General features: G+C 39.6%; 1 protein-coding gene across 10 annotated transcripts in view; it reads right to left on the minus strand.

The window, feature by feature from the left end:
• TNRC6B (trinucleotide repeat containing adaptor 6B) overlaps positions 1–22,908 on the minus strand; it is a 122,411-nt gene that overhangs the window by 67,374 nt on the left and 32,129 nt on the right. For 7 of the 10 annotated variants that reach the window (XM_054167661.1, XM_054167659.1, XM_054167668.1 and 4 more), the window contains one exon: positions 19,271–19,338. The exons of 2 other annotated variants lie outside the window; for them this stretch is intronic. In XM_054167661.1, the coding sequence (XP_054023636.1) occupies positions 19,271–19,338 (68 nt within the window). Of the gene's footprint in view, positions 1–5,309; positions 5,410–19,270; positions 19,339–22,908 lie in introns of those variants that run through there. One more of the 10 variants, XM_054167665.1, reaches the window with a different exon arrangement.

Here is a 22,908-nt window from a genome sequence, read left to right on the forward strand (position 1 = left end):
GAATGTACCGGTCTCGTTTTAGTTGATGCAAGCTCTCAGTAGTAGTAACCCTCCTACCAAAGAAAGCTGTTTTGTAGACAAGTATATCCAGAGTATCAACACTGAATTAGAACCATGAAATTATATACTATTAAAAACATAAATGCTAATACAGAAGCTGCAACAAGAATATGAACTCTCTCACATTGGGACTCAAATATTGTTGCAATGTCTTCCACTACAAACAGTAACATTTAAACAAGGGGGGGGGCAAAATGCAAGCAATATGGACCACATAAAGGTTTAAACGACACAGGACACTGAACTCTAGAGAACTGGATGGCTCAGGCATAGCCAAACTCACAAATAGAGACTGAACCATGATGACAACAAACTTGTGTATATTTGCCACAGAGCACATGTAAAATGGGACAATTGAGCTCAACTAATTAATGGTTAAGTGCAATTAGGAGGATATATATATTTAACTCTTCCTGTTTTCATACAGGTCAACTAGCCCAAAAACCTCAAAACCTATAAAGGCTATGGTGCACACATGTTTAAAAGAAAATAAAAATTCCAGCAGCCTCACTGCAGCTGAAGTTTTGCATGTTCTCATGTACGTGGTGTGGAGGCTGTGCCCAACAGCCACTACAAAATTAGCAATGGACAATAGCTTGTGATTGTGCTGTGTAACAAATGTTGTGCTTACAAAAGGAAAAAAAATACTGAGACTACTAGAAGTAATTTTGCCATTGTTTCTCTAAAAACCACTTATTCAATTCAGAAATTAAGACAATGTTCTGCTCAAGTTCAAACCAGGTTTTGGGTTCAGCTTCAGTTTTCAACAAGTCTCCCCTCAGTGGTTTGTCCCTGTAGTAGATGCATTTTTCCATACTATTTAACCCTTGGTTTGACATGTTCTGCCTTTAAAAGACCATCTTATGTTTTACTAGTGTACCTCCTCTTAGGTTTCCCACATGACTCAATGGGCTAATTAATTCTGGAACTAAAATTTTTTGAAAGAGGATGAAGGTTTGTCTTTTAATTTGTCCAGGCTATAACAGCCATGACACAACTTTTCAGAAATAATTATAAATAACTAATTCTAGAGCATTTCAGCCCTGAACTATAATGCCAACATCCATAAAGCCCTGGGAAGCCCTTCCAACGTGTGTTGAAGGCCATATGGATAAAAAAAAGCACCAGAATTTGCATATATTCATGGCCCTCCCAAAATACACACTTGGAAAATAAAAAGAACAGGAATTGTCTTAGGTTGGATGCATATGTACAAAGGAGAAAAAGAATTTGGGCAGAAGTGTTAAGTGTACAGATATCTGAAGACAGAACTCACCACAAACAGAGGCACTATTTCTCTTGTGCCTTTCGAAACAATTATGGCACCATCACACAAACAAAATAGAAATATTTTCAGTATATCTCCACAATGCCCCCAGATTTGCCCCCAATACAGAAATGGTCAAAAAGCACTATCTTGACACTCAAGTTTAATTACCTTGTTTGACCAACTAAATGCTACTTCAGCAATTAAAGCTGCTGCTTCTTGACATTAATACTGCGCTTGCCTTGCTTTGAGAGGCTTTGTATTCACCTAAGCTGAATTTTGTGTTTCTTCATAAAATTCATTCTGCAGCAATAATTATAGCTAAATATATAAAGTTTAGCCCTTCAAAATCTAACCAGCTTCCTCTGCCACATTCTTGTAAGTGAAAAGACTTACTTTTGCCCTAACATTATGCACCACCCTTCACAGGAGTTTCAGAAAGGTTACACAAAACTAGAATACAGAATCCCACACCTGATTGCCTTAACAGGACATGAAGGATTACTTTTTAGAGGTAAAAATCCTATGTAACATACTTTCCTGCCTCAAATCTTGATCTGTTTAAACAGGAAATCAATCATTTTACAAGTTGAAACAGCTTGTAGGAAGGAAGGGTTTGGGGTTTTTTTTTTAAAGAAAAAAAAAAATCTCTTAAACATCTCAGGTTTTTTTAAGCAACAGACAACAGAATACCAAATGTGCATATTCCAACAAAACCTGTTCAAAAGAAGCTGTAAATTTAGCTTCTCATCTTCCACTGTGGTCACCAAACGGAAAGCAGATCTACAAGGACTAGGAAAAGAATTCCGCTTCGAGGTGCAAGCCACAACAAGTTTTTGCAGAGGGACTAGGAAAGGTAGGGATAGAAATTCTCTTCCACCAATTTGCTAATTGCTATATAGGGTTTGATTCATTTATAGATTGGATGCTTTCTTGTCTACTCAGCCACCTATAAGTAAGACACTGAAGTCTCAAAACGTTTAGCTGAAAGAAGCCAGCAAAGATTGTACAGACTTAAAAATGTTATTTTTTTTCCCCTGCCCCGCACTCCACACCCCCTCCCCCACACCCCCCTTTCTACTTTCTACCAGAAGAGCAAGAGGCTAAAAAGGGTGCTGAAAGCAAGCATACTAATTTTTCAGACACTTGTTTCCCCTGATTTCCTCCCACCATTAGAACTGCAGAGTCCTATACACTGAAGCTCAGTGGCAATAAGGCTTTCCTTGTCGATTATTTTTCAAGATCCCTTAGATGTAGTGAAAAAAACTCCCAGGGCTCTGCCAGCTACATACTACAGCAGTAGTTTTCAACCTTCTAAAAGAGTCTGTTTTGGAAAGGGCTTGATTACTGTACATACCAGTAACAATTGACATGTAAAATGAAAACAAATTAAATAAAGCTTCGAACCCACTGTCATCACTGTGACCTGAATGAAGCAAAAAAGGCTCCTGTGCTTTGACACTTCTGTTGCAAGCTTCAAACTGATCTAGAAATTGCAACTCAAGTCAGGTCACTCAAAATTATTTTATTTGTTCCCTTTGTACTACTGGAACTTTCTGAATGCAATCAGTTTAGAACTGCCCAGACTTGCACTTTTAAAATCCTACGATTTCACAGGCTGCAAAGTACTCAACACACCCTGCACTAAGATCTGATGGGTCAAAGGCATATTTATATGAGGAATTATTTCAATTTGTTCTTGTTATTTGGTGTAGTCTCACAAAGCTACTTAAATGTTTGACCAACTCTCCACTAGAATTTTCTAGTATTCTCTATAATTGTGTTTTGTTTGATCCACGACAGGATCTATAGCTATAAGCAGTTGCAAAAAGCATCCAGTAATCCATGTCTCTAACAACCAAGCTGTTAACATTTACAGAATTTAGAAGTGTGTAATGCAAGACAGTAATGCATGAAGGTAAAAAACACCCAGGACAGACAGGGTTCGTTCCTGAAGTGCAGATTCTGTGACAGCTATGCCCTGCAATATTGTCAACTCAAGGCAACATTTAGGTTTTGTACTTCCTCAGTTCAACCATTGTATGCTACAGCAACTGTCACAGAAACTACATAGTTGATGTTTTGGTCTAGTATGTACTACAACTAAGAATACTACTATTTCATATTGCATTTGAAAACAATTTTAAAGTCTGTTTAAGTCTGTTAATCAACAGGTATATTCAACATATTCTGGCTACACCAGGTTCTCCACTAAGGCCAAAAATGCTTTGGATAACAAAAAGCTAGAAGGCTGCATCAGGTCAGAGACAGAACATTTCTGTAATAAGCTCTCACAGATACACACCAGTAACAGGAAGGCAGAATACAATGAGTTCATTAACCCTAAGAAGGGAGAATTTATTACTTTATAGGCAAACTGGGTTATCCAGTATTACCAACTTTAAGTCTAAAACTGTTGGCAAAATACACTATATTGACTCCGAGCGGTATTCTTTTCTATTGGCTTGCTCTAAAGTAAAAAAACGCTTAACATCCAAGAGAAGCTTCATACACTGTAGTATAGTTTCAAATATTTGTTAGCCAATGGAGAAAAAAGCCCTGATACAAACTACTACAGCACTATAGTGACGACAGCCAGATAGTTTTCAGCAAATTAATCCAAATCTGCCTCCTTTATTTGCAGTTAACTCTGTGACTGCAAGGCCACAAAAATACCTTGTACGTTTACAAAGTTGACCTGCCAACCATAATCAATGCACACATGCTGCAATGTGAAAGTACATTCACATGATTATTTGCATAATTATCTGCTGCTTAAATGTCCACCTACAAAAAATATCACCGTACAAGGCCTATCAGGAAGGGACGGAGAATAACGTACACCACCACACAGAATTTTCTTCATTTAATCTCACAGAAAGGAGCATTACATCACACTCTTACAATGCAGGAGGAGGAGCCTGTTCTCAGAAAGCAAGCTTCAGCTATTCCCCTTTAATTTTCTGCTTGGTTCTGGAGGGAGATGCAAATAACTTGAATTTAAATTTTTAGTAACACAGAAGACGGAAAAGGGGCAAGAAAACACAGCTTCTTAGCTACACTTAATTACACGCACTTGAAAACGGGCTTTAGAAAGAATAGAGAGCAACAGCCTACAGAACATCTGTAGCACCCAGCATCGCGCATTTGCAAGCATGCATTCCACAGTACCTGCCCCACATTCTATCAGTCGCCAGACCCGTTAAGCAGAGAAGGGCTCTCTTACTCTAGGATATGGCAAGAGCATTTTAAAGCCAGCACGCCCTTCCCGCTTCAACTCCCGATGCCGCGTTCATGGGGCAGCAGGACCATTTGGTCCCGACGAGGGCCGAAGCCACCGGGGGAGGGGGGAGGGGAGCGGCAGCCTGCGCCGAGCCCGGCGGCGGCTGCGTGTGCTCGGCTCGGCGGGCTCCGCCGGCTCGGACCCTTCCAAGCTCCGCACCGCCCCGCGCCTGGCACCGCAAGTGTTCGGCTGTCTGGTTTGGGTTTGGTTTTTTTCCTTTCTCCCCGGTGAACACACTTCCCCATCCGTCCCTTGTCGGACCCAGCAGCCGAAAGAATGCAAACCCATTTTTATATATGCAAATTTTTGCAGCAGATTTAAGAGCTTCGGGTGCTGTGGGGAAGAAATCCCTCTGTAAGAAGCGTCTATTTAAATAAAACAAGATTTTCAGTACTATCTTGTACTTCATTGGCTTGGAAAATACAAACGATCTTCTGCGATTTGCCTAAGCGTTTTAAATTACAAATAGCTTCAAAATCCACAATACACTTCTACAGAGACCTCCTTCTAAAAAGCTCTAGAAATACAGCAAAAAGTGCTTTACACCTAAACCCAGACGACATCTGAAACAAGTACCTGTGCTAGAAAAAGCAACTCTGCAAACCCGCGGATGCAAACGCTCAGCTCCGGGTCTTAGGAAAAAAAATAATCTACTGATAGGTAAAAACAATAATAATAAAATATAAATGTACCACTAACCTCATAAAGTGCAGCAGTGCTTAAATCCAGCGAGTTGAGGCATACAAGGTAGAAATGGAAATGAAAAAAATAAAAAAAAAATATTTCGTGTTTGTTTAGGTGTTTTTTTTTTGTTTTTATTTCAAATGTTCAGAAACCAGCAGAGACTCTGTCGGCCATTTTGGCTTGAACTCCCTCACTCACTCTCCCTCGCTCCCTCCCTCTCTCTCCCTCTTGCTCTCTCTAAAGGAAGCAGCTTTTTGTGACCTTCAAATAGAGACGGGTCACGTGACGCCAGCCGGGCTGTCAATCACCGGATGGGCCCGGCCCCCTTCCCGCCTTAAAGGGACAGCGCCCTACCCGCACCCAGGGACAACTGCTCCCCAACGAGCCCCCTGCACCCGCCCGATCCTTTTCCGCTCATCACGCAAAGGCAACGTACAGGAGCCGTGAGAATATACAGAGCAACTCAGCCGGAGCTTTTCTCTTTACAGCCAGCTACAAGGCGAACAGCCGCTTATGCTAATTCTACACTGCGGCTGCAGAACCGATAAAGGCACAATGATGAAATGCCTACGTTCCGCCAGCCACACGCACTCCTCTGCGGTGCGCCGCGGGACACATGGCCGCAGCGCTCACCTCCAGAGGAAACCCCTTTAAGTACCCCATCCCGACTGAAGGACAAGAATAGGTTCATCTTTAGCCCACAATTAATCTCGGTTGTAACCAGACTGGCTACAGGACACGCAACAAGCCCAAGATCCAGGTTCAGAGGCACGAACACCTGCAGCACAGCAGAGCAAACTCGGTCTCTCCAGCTGCCTCAACTGTTTTTAAATCTCTAGGCTGCAACTCAGTCATTAGGCAGACACTCGATAGTCTCTTTCCACAATTTCCATAGATAAATATTCCAAGAGTTGAAAGAGACAATCCCGGAATGTTGCAACATTACAGACATTACCTTGAAAATACAGAAACAGTAAAGAATATAGTTCGGAAACAGTATATGGTAACGTGAGTATGGCTGTGCTGTGAGACCTGCTCCTGAGCCAGCCCAACACAGGTAACAAATGCTTGAACTGAGTGTGTAATGGAACAGTGCCCGGTGAGATAAATGACAGCAGCATGGGAAGCTCAGGGGAGTACCCTCAGGATTGAGTCCTTAAAAATAGACACGATTTGGTTACAGTGCAAAACCATACAGAAAGCTGTAGAAAGTAAAAAAGGCCATATTAGCACTAAAAAACACCACAGAATGCAAACGACTTTAGAAGTCATGGGAGGGCACTCCATAAGAATGAAAGGAGGGAGGGTGCAGAAGCTGCATTCTCTGAATGAGAATAAACATCTTTGGTGTATATTATCATACTACATAAGTCATTGCCTAAACATTATGTTTCAAAAAGAAATCATCGCGAAGCTATGAATGGCTAATACAACATAGGATTTTGACACACTTTGCTCCTACTACCCTCACAGTAAGGTACAGAAACTCCAAAAGGGGGATTCCCCCGGGAAGGGATTTCTGCAACAGAACATAAGGTTGCACTCTAAGCATTCCTGCATCTATCTCTGCAGGCTCACAAACTGTGGACATTGCTAACGCACGTTGCATTTACACTTAAATAGAAGCAGTTAGATGCTAACTCTTTGGGTTGCTCTGTCTAAATCAGAGCAGAGAATTGGCCTGCTGGATGTAGCAGCTTGTCATGCTTTGTGTGGCACGGATAGCCCAAACACAGGAATTTAAATGCGGTGAAATCTCAAGGAAGGTGCTCTTATCTGTGGCAACACCTGACAACACCACAAATGCTCCGAATATCTGAAGTCAAAATCCAAACCAACTGCTAGGTGTCTGATACACACAGTTTCTAAAAGCAAACATATGCATATTCATAAACCAGCTATCCTCCATCTGGAAAATAACACTAAGTACTTAACTGCATGTCCCATACATGTTCACATTGAGTTTGACAGTATGCACTAAGCTACAGATAATTTTACTCTCTCTTAAAAGCCAAACTGTTTTACTTGGACTTACAAATCCTCTTAACTTCTGTAGGGCTTGCCAGCTCCCCCATCCTAAAGTCCTGGAAGCTTTTACTTCGAGTTGATAATACTGTGCTGACTTTAAGCGCTCAGGGCACTCATTTCAGTTGCTGTGTATCAAGTGTAAATCACTGCTATAAAATTTCACCTTGACAACTTTCTATTTATAAGGCTTTTTAAATCAGAACACTTTTTATAAGACAAGCTAAAATAATAAATGAACCAACAACATTTAGGCCAGTATGGGCAATTCTTAACATACCTGTGGCATGGATAAACAACCTTTGATTATTTAGCATTGTTCAACATGTATAGATTATGGGCTTAGGTTGTATCTGGACTAGTTTGTCTTCCATAAAGAACCATGAACAAGGCGAAAATTACCCATGTTTTGTCTCCTTTAAAATGTTATTAGGAAGCACTTCCAAAAAATCCTTATTTTAATATGAAAATAAATTCATAAATGCTTTAGTTTTCTCAAACATACCTCATTCTTTATCTACTCCTGTTGACATATTAGGTAAAACAGCTCACCAAAAGGTTTTACTTTTGTTTCGTTTCAGTGTGGGGAATGGGTTATTTTATTGAGTCTTTTTTGTTTGTTTAGGTTTTCTGGTGGTGGCAGTGCTTTTTTTGTTTGGGTTTTGTTTGCGTGTGTGTTGTTTTTTGTTGTGTTAGGGGTTTTGTGTGTTATGTGCTTCATTGGTTTTTCAATGCACCATTTCCCCAACCAAAATTGTGGGAGAAGAGGGCAGCACAGCAGTTCAGAAAACAATGGAGTAGAGCATGAGAATACACAGCATATACAAAATCTCCACGTCCCTTTTCAGAGGGCAATTGCACCTCAAAACCGAAGCTTTAGGCTTTCTGATGCTAACAACACTGTTAATAGGTAGTGTTAATAGGTTATATCCTTGTTATATGCTACTAACTTACTTGATTACAAACACTTCAGTTCTAAGCACCTTCCATCTGAGGATTGTAAGGCACTTAAAAAAACTTAATGAAGCTTCACAGTGCTCCTGTGAGGACAGTATCCAGTATGAGCAGACATATACATGCACACAGAGGCACATTAAGAGAAATGCTTAGAGTCATGGATTCTCTGTGCTGGTCTCTCAACTGAGACAGGAAAGAAGTGTTTTGTTGTTTTTTTTTAAATTCACATTAGGCTACACTGTGTTTCTAGTAACAGCTCATCCTTTCTCATGATCTTTTGATAAGAATGAATAAATTAGGTTTCGACATTATGTACACAGGCATGCTCCAGTGCTCAGTAGACAAACTGAGGTTATCAACTGTACCCTCCAGTTGTCATCTCAAAAAGGAGACCTGGTGTGTCTAATCTGTAGGTCTTCAAAATGATTCAAATTCATCTAGTCTTTAAGCAAAACTCCATCTCACGAGCTGGCATTTGTCCAGGCTCAAAGTCCTACAGTTTGATGCCATATCTTACTTGTTTTGAAGGCTGTGCCCTGTCATCCTACAAGACTGAATTAATCCACTGAGCTTTATACATTGCCCATGCATGTGTCAATGAATCTAATACTAGAAAGTTCTTCACAGCTGATGCTATGAAAATGAAAAAGGCAATTCAGCTCCCCCTGAAAATTCTTCAGCAGAAACCTCAAATATTAGCAAGTTTCTCATAGCATGAATGTCTTCTCACCAACTATTCTTACTTCCACAACTGTAAGAGGAAAAAAAGCAGATTCCCCCCGCCTTGGTCAAAGGGAACAGAAGTCTATCCACTCTTTATCCTACTGAGCTCATCAGTTAGATTTCCCAAGACCTCTTTCCCCCAATCCCAGAAGAGGGATGCAACAACAGATACAAGACAATGAGAGGCCAATTCTTCCTCAGCTCCCCAGGTAGTCACTGGTGGACCAACTGACCTTGATTATAATCCTAGCAAGCACAGCTCTTCAAGAAAGGTTTTTGTGAGATGAAGTTAAAATAATTCTTGGGGCAGACATGCCTATGGGGACTAAGCAACTTCTAACAATAAAAAGCCAGCACAGATCCCCATAAATTAAGTAGCAGAGAAGTCTTAACTATTCCCTGTGTACTCTAACGCTGCCACAATCAAAAACATTAATGTTAAACCAAGAGTTCGTAACATCTTGTTGCCTAGATCGGGTAACAACCAAGAACTTGACACAGGCACCTCAGTCCTGGATAAGGGATAGTTCATACTGAAATATTTTCTCTGAACAGGGATGCTGAGTGCCCAACACTTCTGAAAGGAGAAAACAGTACTATATTGGTACAGGCAGAGTTAGCTGTTTTGTTTCTTTCTCTTTTTATCTTCACAGCACACACAAACCGTTGTGCAAGAGAGACACTTCCCCTTCTGCAGCAGTGCAAAACACGAAAATGTTCAACCGTTTCCCTAAGGAAACCTGGGGTTTTATTTTGGGGTTCCCCTCCTTCACATTTAGCAAGCAGTGAGACATTTTATGCTGCAGAACTGTGAAAAAAAGGAGCTGATAGGGTTTAAACTTTATTAACCAAAAGTATAATGTAAATTCCTCAAAGAAAAATATCCTGACAAAAAAAGACTGACAAAGGAAAAGCCTCCTAGGTTACCAAAAAGGTTACAGGAGCTTTTGCATCCCTTACACAAAGGAACCTATCCACACATTTCAGGAATGGAGCTTACCGTCATTATTATTCAAAACTTACATTGAAAAAGTGCTTTGCAGCCATACTAAAGCTCAGATCTTATTCATATCTTGCCAGGGACCAAGGAAAGAATACAAGGCCTGACAACATAAGAAGTTTAAGAATTATACACAACTTTACGGACAAGTCTAAGTTCTGACCTTACACATTAATGAAGTAATCACAGAAGGTTAACAAACGAGAAGGGAAACTTTCAGCCTGTGTCTGAGGCACAGTGATGTATTCATATTAATCACTATGCCTCCACTTCTTCAGTCTTCTAAAATGAAGCTTACTAGGTACCTTTTTATGAAGCTGTACCATGAACAACAGAACTGAAAAATCATTTCCTATGACTCTGTCATATATCACCAATCCTCTACCACACTAATTTCACCTTCCTGCACAGCCAGTTCTTTGCCAAGGCTCTACCAGTATACTGAGTTAGCAGCAGCTAACCCTCAAACACACATGATGATTAGCTGTTAACAGACAAATCTAGAACATTTAATCTTCTGTTTTGTCCTGAAGCCTTCTCTGGACAGTTACTGATGTTTTATATATCAGTAATCACAACTATATTGTAATTTCTTACTCTTCTGCCTTACTTGACCAAACTTAGTCAGGAAAGATCTGAAAAAACTGACAGCAATTTCCTATTCAATCAATTCACCGAGTTTTAATACTCATAGCCTTGGAAATTAAATGAGTACACTCCCACAACATAACATGTAAGGGAACTTGAGCAAATCACAGTACTGGATTTTCTGACCAGGCTGGAACACATAATAAAAACCTTATCTTTCAAGCATTTTTCCCTCAGGTTTTACCACAACAGCACCCTTTCTTGATGCCATGCTTCTACTGAAATTCACCGTGTTCTACTCGCTTGAGTTTAGACTGCTCATGCAAAGAAGATTTCTTGTAAGTACCTATGCAAGGTCTTGCAAGAGACCTTGTTTGGACTGGAAAAGTCTTACTCTAGTCAAATCCTTTTATTTTTTCCACTTAAACTATACTGCACTTAGTTTTGGTGGTTTTTTCTTTTTAACACATGTGCTTTTTTTCTGGTGAGACAGACGAACACCTCTATGCAAATTGTTCTAACTTGCCTTTAGTTTTTGTATGGGGAGTTCAGTCACTGGCCCAGAAACCTCTGAGCAAAGGAATTTCTGGCATCTTGGTTGGAGCTGGCACCAACCCATTTTCCTTTGTTCTCATTAAAGGAACCATAATATGCTAAGTTTAAAAAAAAATAAAATAAAAAAATCAAACCACAAACAAAACCAAAAACCTAACCACAGAACAAACACAAACCAACAACAGCCACCAGACCCAAACCCCAATGCCCCCGAAAGACCAAAATAAAAGCAGAATACAAAAGGAACGCACATTTGTCAGATTACTGGAAGAGATTTCCCTAATTTGTCTGATTTTTCTAATAAAAGTGCTATTTATTGCTGCAAAAATCTGGAAACCAATCTTTCCAGGTGACTTGAACATCTTCCCTAAGTAATTTGCCTCCATGTACAGCCCTTCAGTTTGAAGTGTCAGGAAAGGAACAGCTAGCTATCCACGCAGAAAATTCTACAAGCTGTAGCTGTCACAAATCCTCAAATGCATGCATTAACCTTAAACCAGTATGACTCCCAAATAGGATCATCACCTTTGATGAAGGGTAAAGAGTTCCACAAATTCCATCTCCTTAGGTAGGAGTAAGAGAAATCATATCAACTCTCCAGATCACAGCATGCCAGAGGAGCAAGGGAGCTTAAAGAGTTCCAAAATATCTTTGTAAACAAGTTTTTAATTCATAACATGTTGACCACAGAGCAAAGTACTTTATTTTGTACAAAGTATCTTCTACATGGAATAAAAAGCTTGCCTTTTTTTTTTTCTCCTTCTCTCCCCTCCTTTAACTTATAACGGCCACTACCTGAAGGGTCTAGATGGGATCTGTAACTTAGGACCAAGTTCTTGGATCAGTTATCTTTTAATTTGTTAACCTCTGGTATCTCTCTCTAAGCCACAGTGGATAATCCATAAAATGTTAATTTTCTGGACACATGAAGCAATAAAAGAACACAAACTTCTAACTATTAGACTTCTTTTTCCTTCCTTTAAAGGAAGATTTACCCATTCATCTGGGTGTACATACAAAAAATACCAAAAACTTGATGAAGGTATTTATTCTTTGGCAAGAATGAAGCAAAGGAAAAAAAGCACTGAGCAACTTAAATTGGATGCAAAGGGAGATATTTACGACTGATTTTTAGGAGTTTTAGGACTGTAACACACACACACACACACACTGTGTTCCCCAAACTACTTACAAGTAGAAGGTACATTGTTGACAAATCCTTTCCCCTCTCAATATTCACCAGCAGTGTATGTTAAACTCATTGGGATAGTAAGTGGGAACTTCAATTCTAAAGTTGATTTTTTTTTTCCCTGTGTGATTTCCCACAGCTTTTATTTTTACTTCAACAGACAGCTGGCTTCTGTTTTTCCAAATATTAAGAAAATACTTGTAAAATAACAGTACACTAATAGCAGAGGTCAGCTGAGATACATGGAAAGCCCGGATCTGTTCAGGATAGAATAAAACACGCAGTGGGATATACTTTGTTACCTCCTTATTTACAATTTGAAAGTATTAAAAAAAAAATATAAATCACTGAGGTGAAATCCAGAATCTTAAAAGCCATGAAATGACAGCTGAAAACATTTTCAAGACTAACTTGCAGAAGTGAACACCTAGTTTTAAATTACTTTTGCTTAGAATACTCAGACCAGAGCTTTCCTGTGGGTACTATCTCTAATTTTAAGTATATTTATTTTTTTTTTTGCATTTAAATATAACATTAAACTGCTAGAATGTGAATAAAATTGATGGAGCTTTAGGCATTCTTGAGCACTCAAATTCTGCACACTTCTGTTACACTGTACAAAAATACTCCCCTGGAAAGGGTGCAAGCCAGTTTTTGCAACACTGCTGACTTACCAGTGTTACGGCTAACACCACAGCTGCCTCTACAGATAAGAGCATTCATGGCTGCCTCATCCATTTCAAGCCACTCAATTGCACATTTTCTCTATGCCTCAGGGCCCCCTTACATACACAGGTAGAATTGCCTTCAAATGTAAACTTCTCCTCCCATCATTCCACTGAAAGGAGTAAAGAGACTTTTACAATAGGAAGGTGATGAAAATGTTCCTTAAAACTTAGCTGGACCAGTTCTCATCTTTATAGTCTAATGGTCTCATGCCCTCAAATATCCTTTTGAAACTCCAAGGACATAAAGAAAAAGTTTCTAAGTTAGAACTCTCCTACTCAGATGCCAGTCACAGAGGTAGGCTGAATTACCACTGTTTCTGAAGCATATTCTTACACTCTAACAGAGCTGCAACATCCCATGATAAAAGTATCCAGTACAGCCACCGCAGATACAGCACATGCCTCTGTGGTGGCTTCTTAGCAGGTTGGGCAGAAGACTTAAGCGTTCAGGGTCATTTCTCCAATGGGCTACTTATTTTACACACACACACACAGAAAAATAAGCACAGAAAACAAATCATTTGCAACTTTACTTTTGACCATAATTGCTGATGTTTCCAAGGAAAGAATTTCAATAGAATTTGGGGTGATACCCAAGTTTAGGTACCCCAAAATCCAAGCTGACAACCTGAAAATTTTGGCATGAATTTTCTGGGAAAGAAAAGAAAAAGTAACTATCCTTCTACTTTGGTTGGTTCCCTCAGTAAGTTTATAAAGTGCAATGGTACTCAAGACAAATCTCAGTACTTTCCATAATATGGAATGTCCTTGAAACATCCAACAAAACCCCTGTTATACAAGCATGCGGCTAAACTGCATAGTTAAACATCTGGCAAGAACAGTGTTTTATGCTACAGGGACAGAGGCTACGGCCAGGGTACTTCATGGAATTTTAACATAAAAGAAACCCTTCTAAAGAATATTGCAGGACTGCATAACAACATCTGGCATTCTCACCAACCCAAGCAGGCATCTTTAGGGTATACCACTGCAGCCTTTTTTAGTTTTCAGCAACATTATGAAAGAATAAGATTGGTTGTTTCATGCCACTCTGGCTGTGAAATTTACATGTGAATCCAATATTGGAAGACTGCTGAAAAGGAAGGAAGACTGGCCTAGCAGCTGGCTCCTTAATTTGAAGTACAAGGAAAAGCTGATAGAGCTTGTTCCACTTAGTTTTAAAAAAAAATAACAAAACTGAACTGGGAGGGGGAGGAGGAATAATTCTGCAAACATAGAGCAAAGTTTTAATGAAGACTGAGCCAGACTTTCAGACATGCACACTGGAAGAGGAAAGGCAATGGACATAAATTACAATGGAAATTCTTACCAAGTATTAGGAAATTTTCTTTACTATGAGGGTGATCAACATAGCAACAGATTGCCCAGAAGGCTCTAGAATAATCCTGAGGAACCTGATAAAACTTGGATCTAACCTTTCAAAACTGGCCCTATTTTGAGCATGGGAATAGAAAAAGATGACTGTCAGAGGTCCTCTCCAACTTAAATTACTTTGTTAGTCTGTGATTCCTGTTTTCAGCTTAGTCCATTTTAGCTACTGCTTCCTCACACAAATAAGGAAGACATTGAATGCTCCTGTTGAAATGTCTAATGTAAGACAACATTACCAAATGCAAAACAATTTTGTGATCCTCACTGGTTGCAACCTCTTCCAGGCATAACTGAAGTTTTGGAGGGTCTCATCAAAAATTATCACCTGAGAAGCTACACATTAAACTATCAAGCCAGGAAAAAGGCTATATCCCATGGGTCTACCCATTTGTAAGTCATGGCAATTATCTTGTTTTGCTATTTTTATTGCAATATGAATCACTTTCATATGTATAAATTGTCAGGAAAATTGAAGACTTTTCTCTCCCATTACTACAAAACAGTAGGTGTAGGGAATACACAGTTGAGTTACTTCTGACAGCAGTAATAGCTTGGCTTACCTTGCCTGTAAACAGGAGTATGGACTCGGCTCATGTTTTGCCCTAATAGCTACTGCCATCAAACAGATGGCTTTGTGCATCAGTCAGGAAAAGCAAAACATTTACATTCTTATTATAAAAAGGAGTATTTTTTCATTACACAATCCCTTTTCATAATAGATCAAGGTGTGTAAGTTTCTGGTGGTGACAGGAAGGGATAATGTATTAGCACAGGCAGAGTTACTAATTAATACTGCCAGAACCAGGAGCACAATCTCAGTTTAAGAATTTGAGTAGAATTGTTTTCCTACCCAAAAAAAAACCAAAAAGGTACGAAGAGAAGCTGCTCTCTGCTCATCAACAAAGTTTGATTGTTTTGGAAAGATGTTTCTGTATCAAAGCTGCCTGTTTATCTTTGCTCAAGCAGTGAAAAACCTAAAAAAAACCATTAGAATTGGCACAGCAGTAAAAAGCTGCTGCCATATAAAATAGAAGTATTTTGGAGGGCAGATACTAGGTACTTGTTAAGTATGGCAATTCAGCTCAATCTCTTCTTAGTGAATGAAAGTACGAGAGAAGGTCCTTGAAAATGTCCAGCTGCAATTAAGTAGGATATTGATCTTTTCCCAATTGTTTTCCTTTGGAAGAGAGGGAAAAGAGGTTTCTTACCAAAAATATTAGCTATATAATAAAGCAATCTGGCCAAGTGTAACAAACAGTTACACTGCATACCAGAGAGCAGAAAGGAGGGAGGCGTTTACAGAGTACTTAAAAACTGAGAAGTAACAATTTCTCAGGGAGTCCACTGGTTCTCTGCTGCAGCAGAAGCATGGTCCAAGATGGCTATTACCAGCTCCAGAAGTCCAGGCAGACATGCTTCTTTTGAAGTGCAGGTTTCAGAGTAAGCCCTCATTGCTGCACAACCATGACAGTTTTGTGACACAGGCACTGCGTATAAACTGTACATCTCCCACAGGGCCTGAGATGAGTATGCTCATTCCATATTTCACTTGCACTAACAATTTGCCCATTCAAAACCTCTTCCTCATAATTAGCTTCAACTGAAATAAATTATATTCATATTGTAAATGATCAGCTGAAGATTTTTTTTAAGACCTTTTATACAACCACCTAACAGTGTTATTTCCTCCCCACAATGCTGGCAGATAACCAGCAGGGAGCAGGTCTCAGGCATCCTCTACAGTTCAATTTAGATTAAAAATATATTTTACAAAAATCCTAAAATGCTGCAGCTTCAGCACACTAAGTCTGTCTGCTGTTCAGCACAGCAAGAGAAAGGTTCAGGAGACTGACACAGGTTTGTATTTTTTAGTACTAGAAGGTATCCTTGCAATGCCAAGCGTCTATCCCCAAGTCAAATCAAGCTGAAATACTCTCTCCTATTTCAGAAATGAAGTGCCAAAAGTCAACCATGGATGCTGCCTTCTTGTAATCCATTATGAAGCTGTACTTTAACAAAGGAATTACTGCTTCCACTGAGAGTCCCTCAGAACTGTCTTTGTGTATTTCTCTTTCATTACCCAGTCAAGCACTGAATCCCTTGGAATGCAGTTAAATTTTAAGAAAGTATTGGGCTTGCATAGGAGGATTAACACTTGCAGACTGCTGCAGAACTCTGATGCAAGTGAGCTCCCTCAAAGGTCAGTTGCTGAAATCCTATCTTCCGAATATTAACCTCCTCAAGAACAACCTCAGTACAGTTACCCAGAGCAGGCTTCCTAAGAAAGGCAATTAAATTAACATGGCCAACTTTTCAGGAAGGCAAATTAGAAACTCTTGAAAAAAAAGGGGGAAAAAAAAAATCCCATCTGCACAGCTGTAAAGGCAGCAAACTCTAGGAAGTCTGATGAACAGCTGGAAAGGGAAGGAAGCATCTTCAGCTAGTACAGCTATTTCTGTAGTGAACATCTGACTACACGATCTACTTTTCACTAACGACCTCAAATTTTATCTCCAACCAACCAGGACAACAACAAACACAAGTAGACCATCACTGCAGATGGAAGTGATCTCTGAGATCAGCAATCCCACCCCTTTGCTCAAAGTATGGTTAACTACAGCAGGATGCTTAAGGTTACACCCAGCTGAGTTTTGAGTATCTTAAATAATAAAGGTAGCAAAACCTTTCTGGGGCAACATGTTCCCAAGGTCTAACTATAGTTTGTCTTCCTTACATTTGAGTTTCCTGTATTTCAGTCTACACCCATTGCCTCTTGCCTCTCCACCAGGCACCACTGTGAAGTTTGGCTCAGTCTTCCACAGTCCCCTCATCAGGTGTCTACACACAGGGATAAGATCCTCCCCCACATCTTCCCAGTTCTTTCAGCATCTCCTCCTTATGTTAGATGCTCCAATCCCTCTCTGTGGCCCTTCCCCTCCAGGAAATCCAGTTAATTGCCAACGCCAGTAAGGAATAACACAAAGAGGCAATTTCAGGTTTTCCTTTTAAATTTCATTCAAAGTGAATGTAAATTACTAATCCTTTGTGTGATTATCATTTGTTTATATCAGATACCAAATCAACATCACTCACAATAAGAGACAAACTCTACCCAGGCAGACAATTTGGTTAGGTAGTTGGGTATTGGAGATAACTGGTAGGAAAAAAATCCAGCAATTGACTTAAATGTAAGAGCAACACCCCACAACAGAATTTTGCTGGCATAATTAAACAGCTGCACAAAGGTATCTTAATCTCTGAGCCTCATTATTAAAATTGCACCTTTAGACTTTCATCAGAATATTAACAACATTATGAGGAATGATACTTCTTAGGACAGGATCCATCTGACAAGATCCTAGAGGCCAGCTGAACACAATTTTTTTTAGTTAAGCAAAAATTCTGCCTCTAATAACCACAGTTTTGGAGAAGAGAGAAATAATGTTGTAAGGCACTTGAAAAGCTCTAATTAGAAATCAGGTCAACTGTAAAGCAATTCTAGCTTCCACTTGCATCTAAAATAAGACAGCAAACACAAGGCTACAATAAATCCAACACAACTCTCATTGTCTACAATAACGTGTTTTGTTATACTACTAGATATCTAAAGAAACCATTCAGAGGAGCAAAAATCTAGCTCCTACTTTTTATTTCTGTACTTATTTGTCTTCTGGAACTTTCTGAAAGTTTCTACTTCAACAAGCATTGTATCTCTTGGTACCACAGTACGTTGGGCAGTCTGAATAGAAACGAATAGCAATTACTTTGAGAAGTTTGGCTCACTTCCATAATGGAAAGAATGTGCATGTTCAGCACTAGAAATTCCCTGAACTCATCTTGGCTACCTCAGAAACCATTTCTCACTGCCACAGAGGCAGTGGACTTACAGTTGGTAGCTTATCTAGAAGGCACCTTTACCCCAAGGCAAACCCCAGCCTTTCTGCAGCAAATGTACTGCTGATGGATGAGAACTTTCTCCTTCTCATGAAGAGACATCCAATTTGGCATAGAAGTTCTGTGCTGTGGATCTCCCAAAGAGAATCATCCTGCTTGATCCAAAAGGCAGGTCATGAAAAAGAATTAATTGTGGTACCAAAATTGAATTACCACTGCAATAACTACAGGGAAGAACACAGAAGACAACAATCACTGCAATACTTTCAGGGCACATCTCTGTGCTGAACTGAGACAATCTGAACAAAAACCCAGGGAAAATCCCAACCATTTCTGGATATCAGTTTGAAGTCATATAAAAGAGCCTTTTGCTAATGGAAATATGTTATTTTCTTCTCTGACCAAGCTTCTTCCCCTAAAGCACCATATACCAGCATCTTAAATTGCTCATCTGTGAAAGAGCACTTTGCAGTTTCTGTTCATTGACTAAAACACATTCTAAAGAAGTACAGCTTCTATTTTAGAGAGGAGCAATCTACCATAAGCACACCAAAAGGAAGGTCCTGGTTCTATCATATTTCACATTATTTCAGTGTAGAGCAGCTGTGTAAAAACTTCATGTACAAATTGACTACCTAAGAGCCAAGCTTCCAGAATAATTCTCCCTTTAAGAGCAACTTCCGATTGTCCTGAAATTGCAAGGCATATCCCTATGCTTTTCAGTTTAAGGCAAGTCAACATCCTTTTTCTCATTTGTTTGTGGTCATTTGCTTTCTTCAGCCACCATCCACTATCATATATAGATATTTAGGGAACCAAAAGGGTGAGCACCAAATGAACAACCAATGCTCCCAGCACATTTAAATAAGAGTGCTTCACACCATTTACTATGGTGAGGCCCTTTTTAAATAAACATGTGACTCACTGTTTGTTTTCTTCACCAGGAGGTGGAGTCTTGCCATGCCCCTCCATTACAAAATCCTCATGTTCCATCTGCAAAGGCAAGCATTGCAGGTCAGAAATTGGTGGAGCAAAATGCACATCACCTAAAGTGGCCCTACTCCATAGGAAACAGTTTTAAGACATCCACTTTATCCCAGTGGCTGGTCCAGAACAGATGATGTAGCTTCTTAGCAACATTATGTACATTTCCAACCCCATTGCTATGGCATCATTTTATAGCACAGTTTAAAAAAGTAATCTTACAATGGAACAATTTAATGGCTATTACAGAAGATTGTGAGGCACGGTATCTAAGGTTCTAAGTTTTGCTCAGTTATGGTCAGAACGACAAAGCAAGTCCAAGAATGGCTTCTACCACTTCTTCCTCACATGCAAAGAAGGAATGAAAAAAAAAAAGTTCCATCTATCAACATCTCTATAGAGAAAAATCAGAACTTTCAAAAGAAACTTACAAGCTTCTGTGAAAGCAGTGTATTTCTTGTGAAAAAGAGCTTTTGGATGAAAAAGATTTTCACAGCACACGCACAGCTTAATTAGCAGGGCGAAAAAGAGGCCTAAGGGAACCTCAAATAGATGCTGTTCCAATGACAACATAAGGTAGGCATTTCCTTTGGCGCACGTTAGAAGATTCCAAGGGCACTGAGGAAGCTTTCTGTTTAATTGTTTGCTCTTGAAATACAGTTTTAGCATACATCTTCAGTAATTCCTTTGTCCAAAAAGAAAAATTACATTCTATTTGATCATTAACTAATTGTGCACTCTTCATTGAATTACTTCATTCGGTTAGAATGCCTTGCACAGGTAGCAAAATATTCTTTTTATACCAAAATTCACCACATGCACTTAGTATTTCATATAAACTATATCCAGCTGTACAGTTAATGATGTTCTACTTCATGTGAAACCAGCAAACAGGCCACGCTGCAATATTCAATAAACCATATAACAAAGCAACTAAATCATAATCACACACAGATCCAAGATGCACTACGTTAAACTGGAAAGAGAGAAGTACTGTTCAGTCAGAAAACAGAACGTGGTTTAGTCAGCCTTTGAAGGAGGAAAACAAAAACCAAACCAATAACTCACTAAAAACCTTAACCAAAATCTAATGCTCACTTTCCCTTGTGCCCCTGTGGTCCCCTCAAAAGAATCAAGTGTACTCATTTGTACTTGATCATGTTGACAGGTCAAAAATACTGATAGAAACATTGCCTGCATACTGACATCTAACAAGGATAACAGAAGTTACCTGCAGACACAGCCATGTATAAAACCACAAGTGAACCAAGAAACCGGTGAATTATAAAGTAATAATCCAGAAGACACAGTAAACCAAACACATGTAAGGTAATTTCACATATGTAAACATGTACCCATGAGACCCACAGTCAAAGTAGTATTCTCATTTAAAAGCAATGTTTAAAAGCAAAACTGTACATTACAGTTTTGTAAATAACTCAAGACTCTTATCCATTTATTCCTACCATATCCCACATACTCCCCACATATCCCCACACCGAAACTTACTTGTACTTCAGTCCCTACCTGTCTCTCAAGAGCTCTAACGTCTGAACTCCAAACTGTCTAAGCTGAATAGACAGGTACTCATCCCATTAATTCTGTTGTGGTGGATGTTAAAACACAAGTGTGACAACTGGAAAACAGCTACAGATTTGTGGCTATATCACAAAACAGCAAGAATCATCTAGTTCCAATCCCCCTGCCATAGGCAGGGACACCTCACACTAGATCAGGCTGCCCAGAGCCACATCCAGCCTGGCCTTAAAAACCTCCAGGGATGGGACTTCCAGAGGAGGGCGCACGCTTAGGAGTTACTCTTAACATGACCTGAAATCAGAAAGCATTTTACTCTGTTGCTGGTGAAAGACAAGCAAAATTCCTACAAATGCTAAAGCAAGACAACAGTTTGTGAGAATGATGAAATACATCCTTTGGGAGTAAAGAAGTACTACATACAGCATATATAGTGCTAAATAAAAGATTCCCATATAAAGCAGAAATGAACATATAGAACCATAGAATGGTCTGGGTTGGAAGGGACCTCCAAAGGTCAGCTAGTCCCCCTCTGCAGTCAGCATCCTCAACTAGATCAGGCTGCCCAGAGCCCTGTCGAGCCTCACCTTGAATAATATTTCCAGGGATGGGACCACAATCACCTCCCTGAGCAACCTGTTCCAGTGTTCCACTACCCTCATGGTAAAGAGCTTGTTCCTAACATCCAATCTAAGTCTACTCCTCTCGAGTTTGAAGCCATTATCCCTCATCCTATCACTACAGGGCTTTGTAAAAAGTTTAATGAAGCTGCAGAAAAGGAGGGATCATAGAACATTAAGTATAAAATGGGAATAATTTTTAAATCAATAAAAACTTTAAATCATCTTGCTTTCCTTTCTATTAGATCATAAACTAGAGATCTGAATGAGAACCAAACATCCAGACAACCCCTACAAGGACCAGGCAACTGCTGAAGCACTGCAAATAAAACTGTTGATTTAAAATTAATTTTATAGGAAGAATGCTAGTGACATGGCTGTTCCAGACACATTACCATCTGGCATGCATATCTATCAAAATTACCATTTCAAAGAGAAGGGGGCAAATGATTAAGAACAACCAACCAACTAAGCTAGAAGCGCCAAGGTTGTAGGTGCAGACAAATCTGTTTTAAAGCTATCAGAAAACCTCATCTACTTTTAAGAAATGTTCATCACCTTGCTCTAACTTCAGACACTAGGCAGAAGTAATTTAAATTAATAAAATCTGCTTTATAAAAAAAACAAACTGAAGATACAGTATGATTATGTCAGCACTGAAAAAAAAGCTGGGCTTCAAATTACTCAGAGAAAGGCAATGACAATGTTTCTCATAACAACTTCACCAAGAAAATTAGTCAGGAGTGAGGAAGTACTCATTAACACAGAGAATGTTTAATACATAAAACAAAAATTACTTGGTAGGTTTTCACTGTTTAAAGAAAATGATAAAATGCATCAAGACACTAAAAGCAGAGATGGGAACTTCAAGAAACTGAGTGTAAGTGAACTAGAAATAAAGCACTTCTAGTTAGAATGAACAAACTAACTAGACTGCTAGGAAACGGTAGGCTGGTGAGGCTCGGAGGATAATGGTTACTGTGTTGTATACTATCTGGAGGCTTGTATAAGTTGGGTGCTGCAGGGGTCTACCCTAGGACAAGTCCATTAAAAAACTTCACCCATGAATTGAAGGGCTGGTAGGGTGAAGAGATTCAGTCAGTATGTCCAAGGGCCAGGCTGCCATTCTGATGGCCCTAGACAGGCTGGAGGAATGGACCTTGCACAAACATGAATTCAGGCAAGACAAAATCTTGCACCTGAGAAGCCCTGGCAATGACACAGGCTGGAGACTGACTGGTGAGCAGTTCTGTGGAAAAGGTCTTGGCAGATAGCAAGCTGATCATGAGCCAGCACTGTGCCCTGGCAGGAAAGGTCAACAGTATCCCAGGCTTTAAGAGAAGCCTTGCCAATAGATGAGGGAGCAGGTTATTGCCTCTACTCAGTGCTTATTATTCCAGATGTGTTCCTACCCACCTCCTTT

This window comes from Dryobates pubescens, chromosome 15 (genome assembly GCF_014839835.1).
Source record: "Dryobates pubescens isolate bDryPub1 chromosome 15, bDryPub1.pri, whole genome shotgun sequence".
Lineage (NCBI taxonomy): Eukaryota > Metazoa > Chordata > Aves > Piciformes > Picidae > Dryobates > Dryobates pubescens.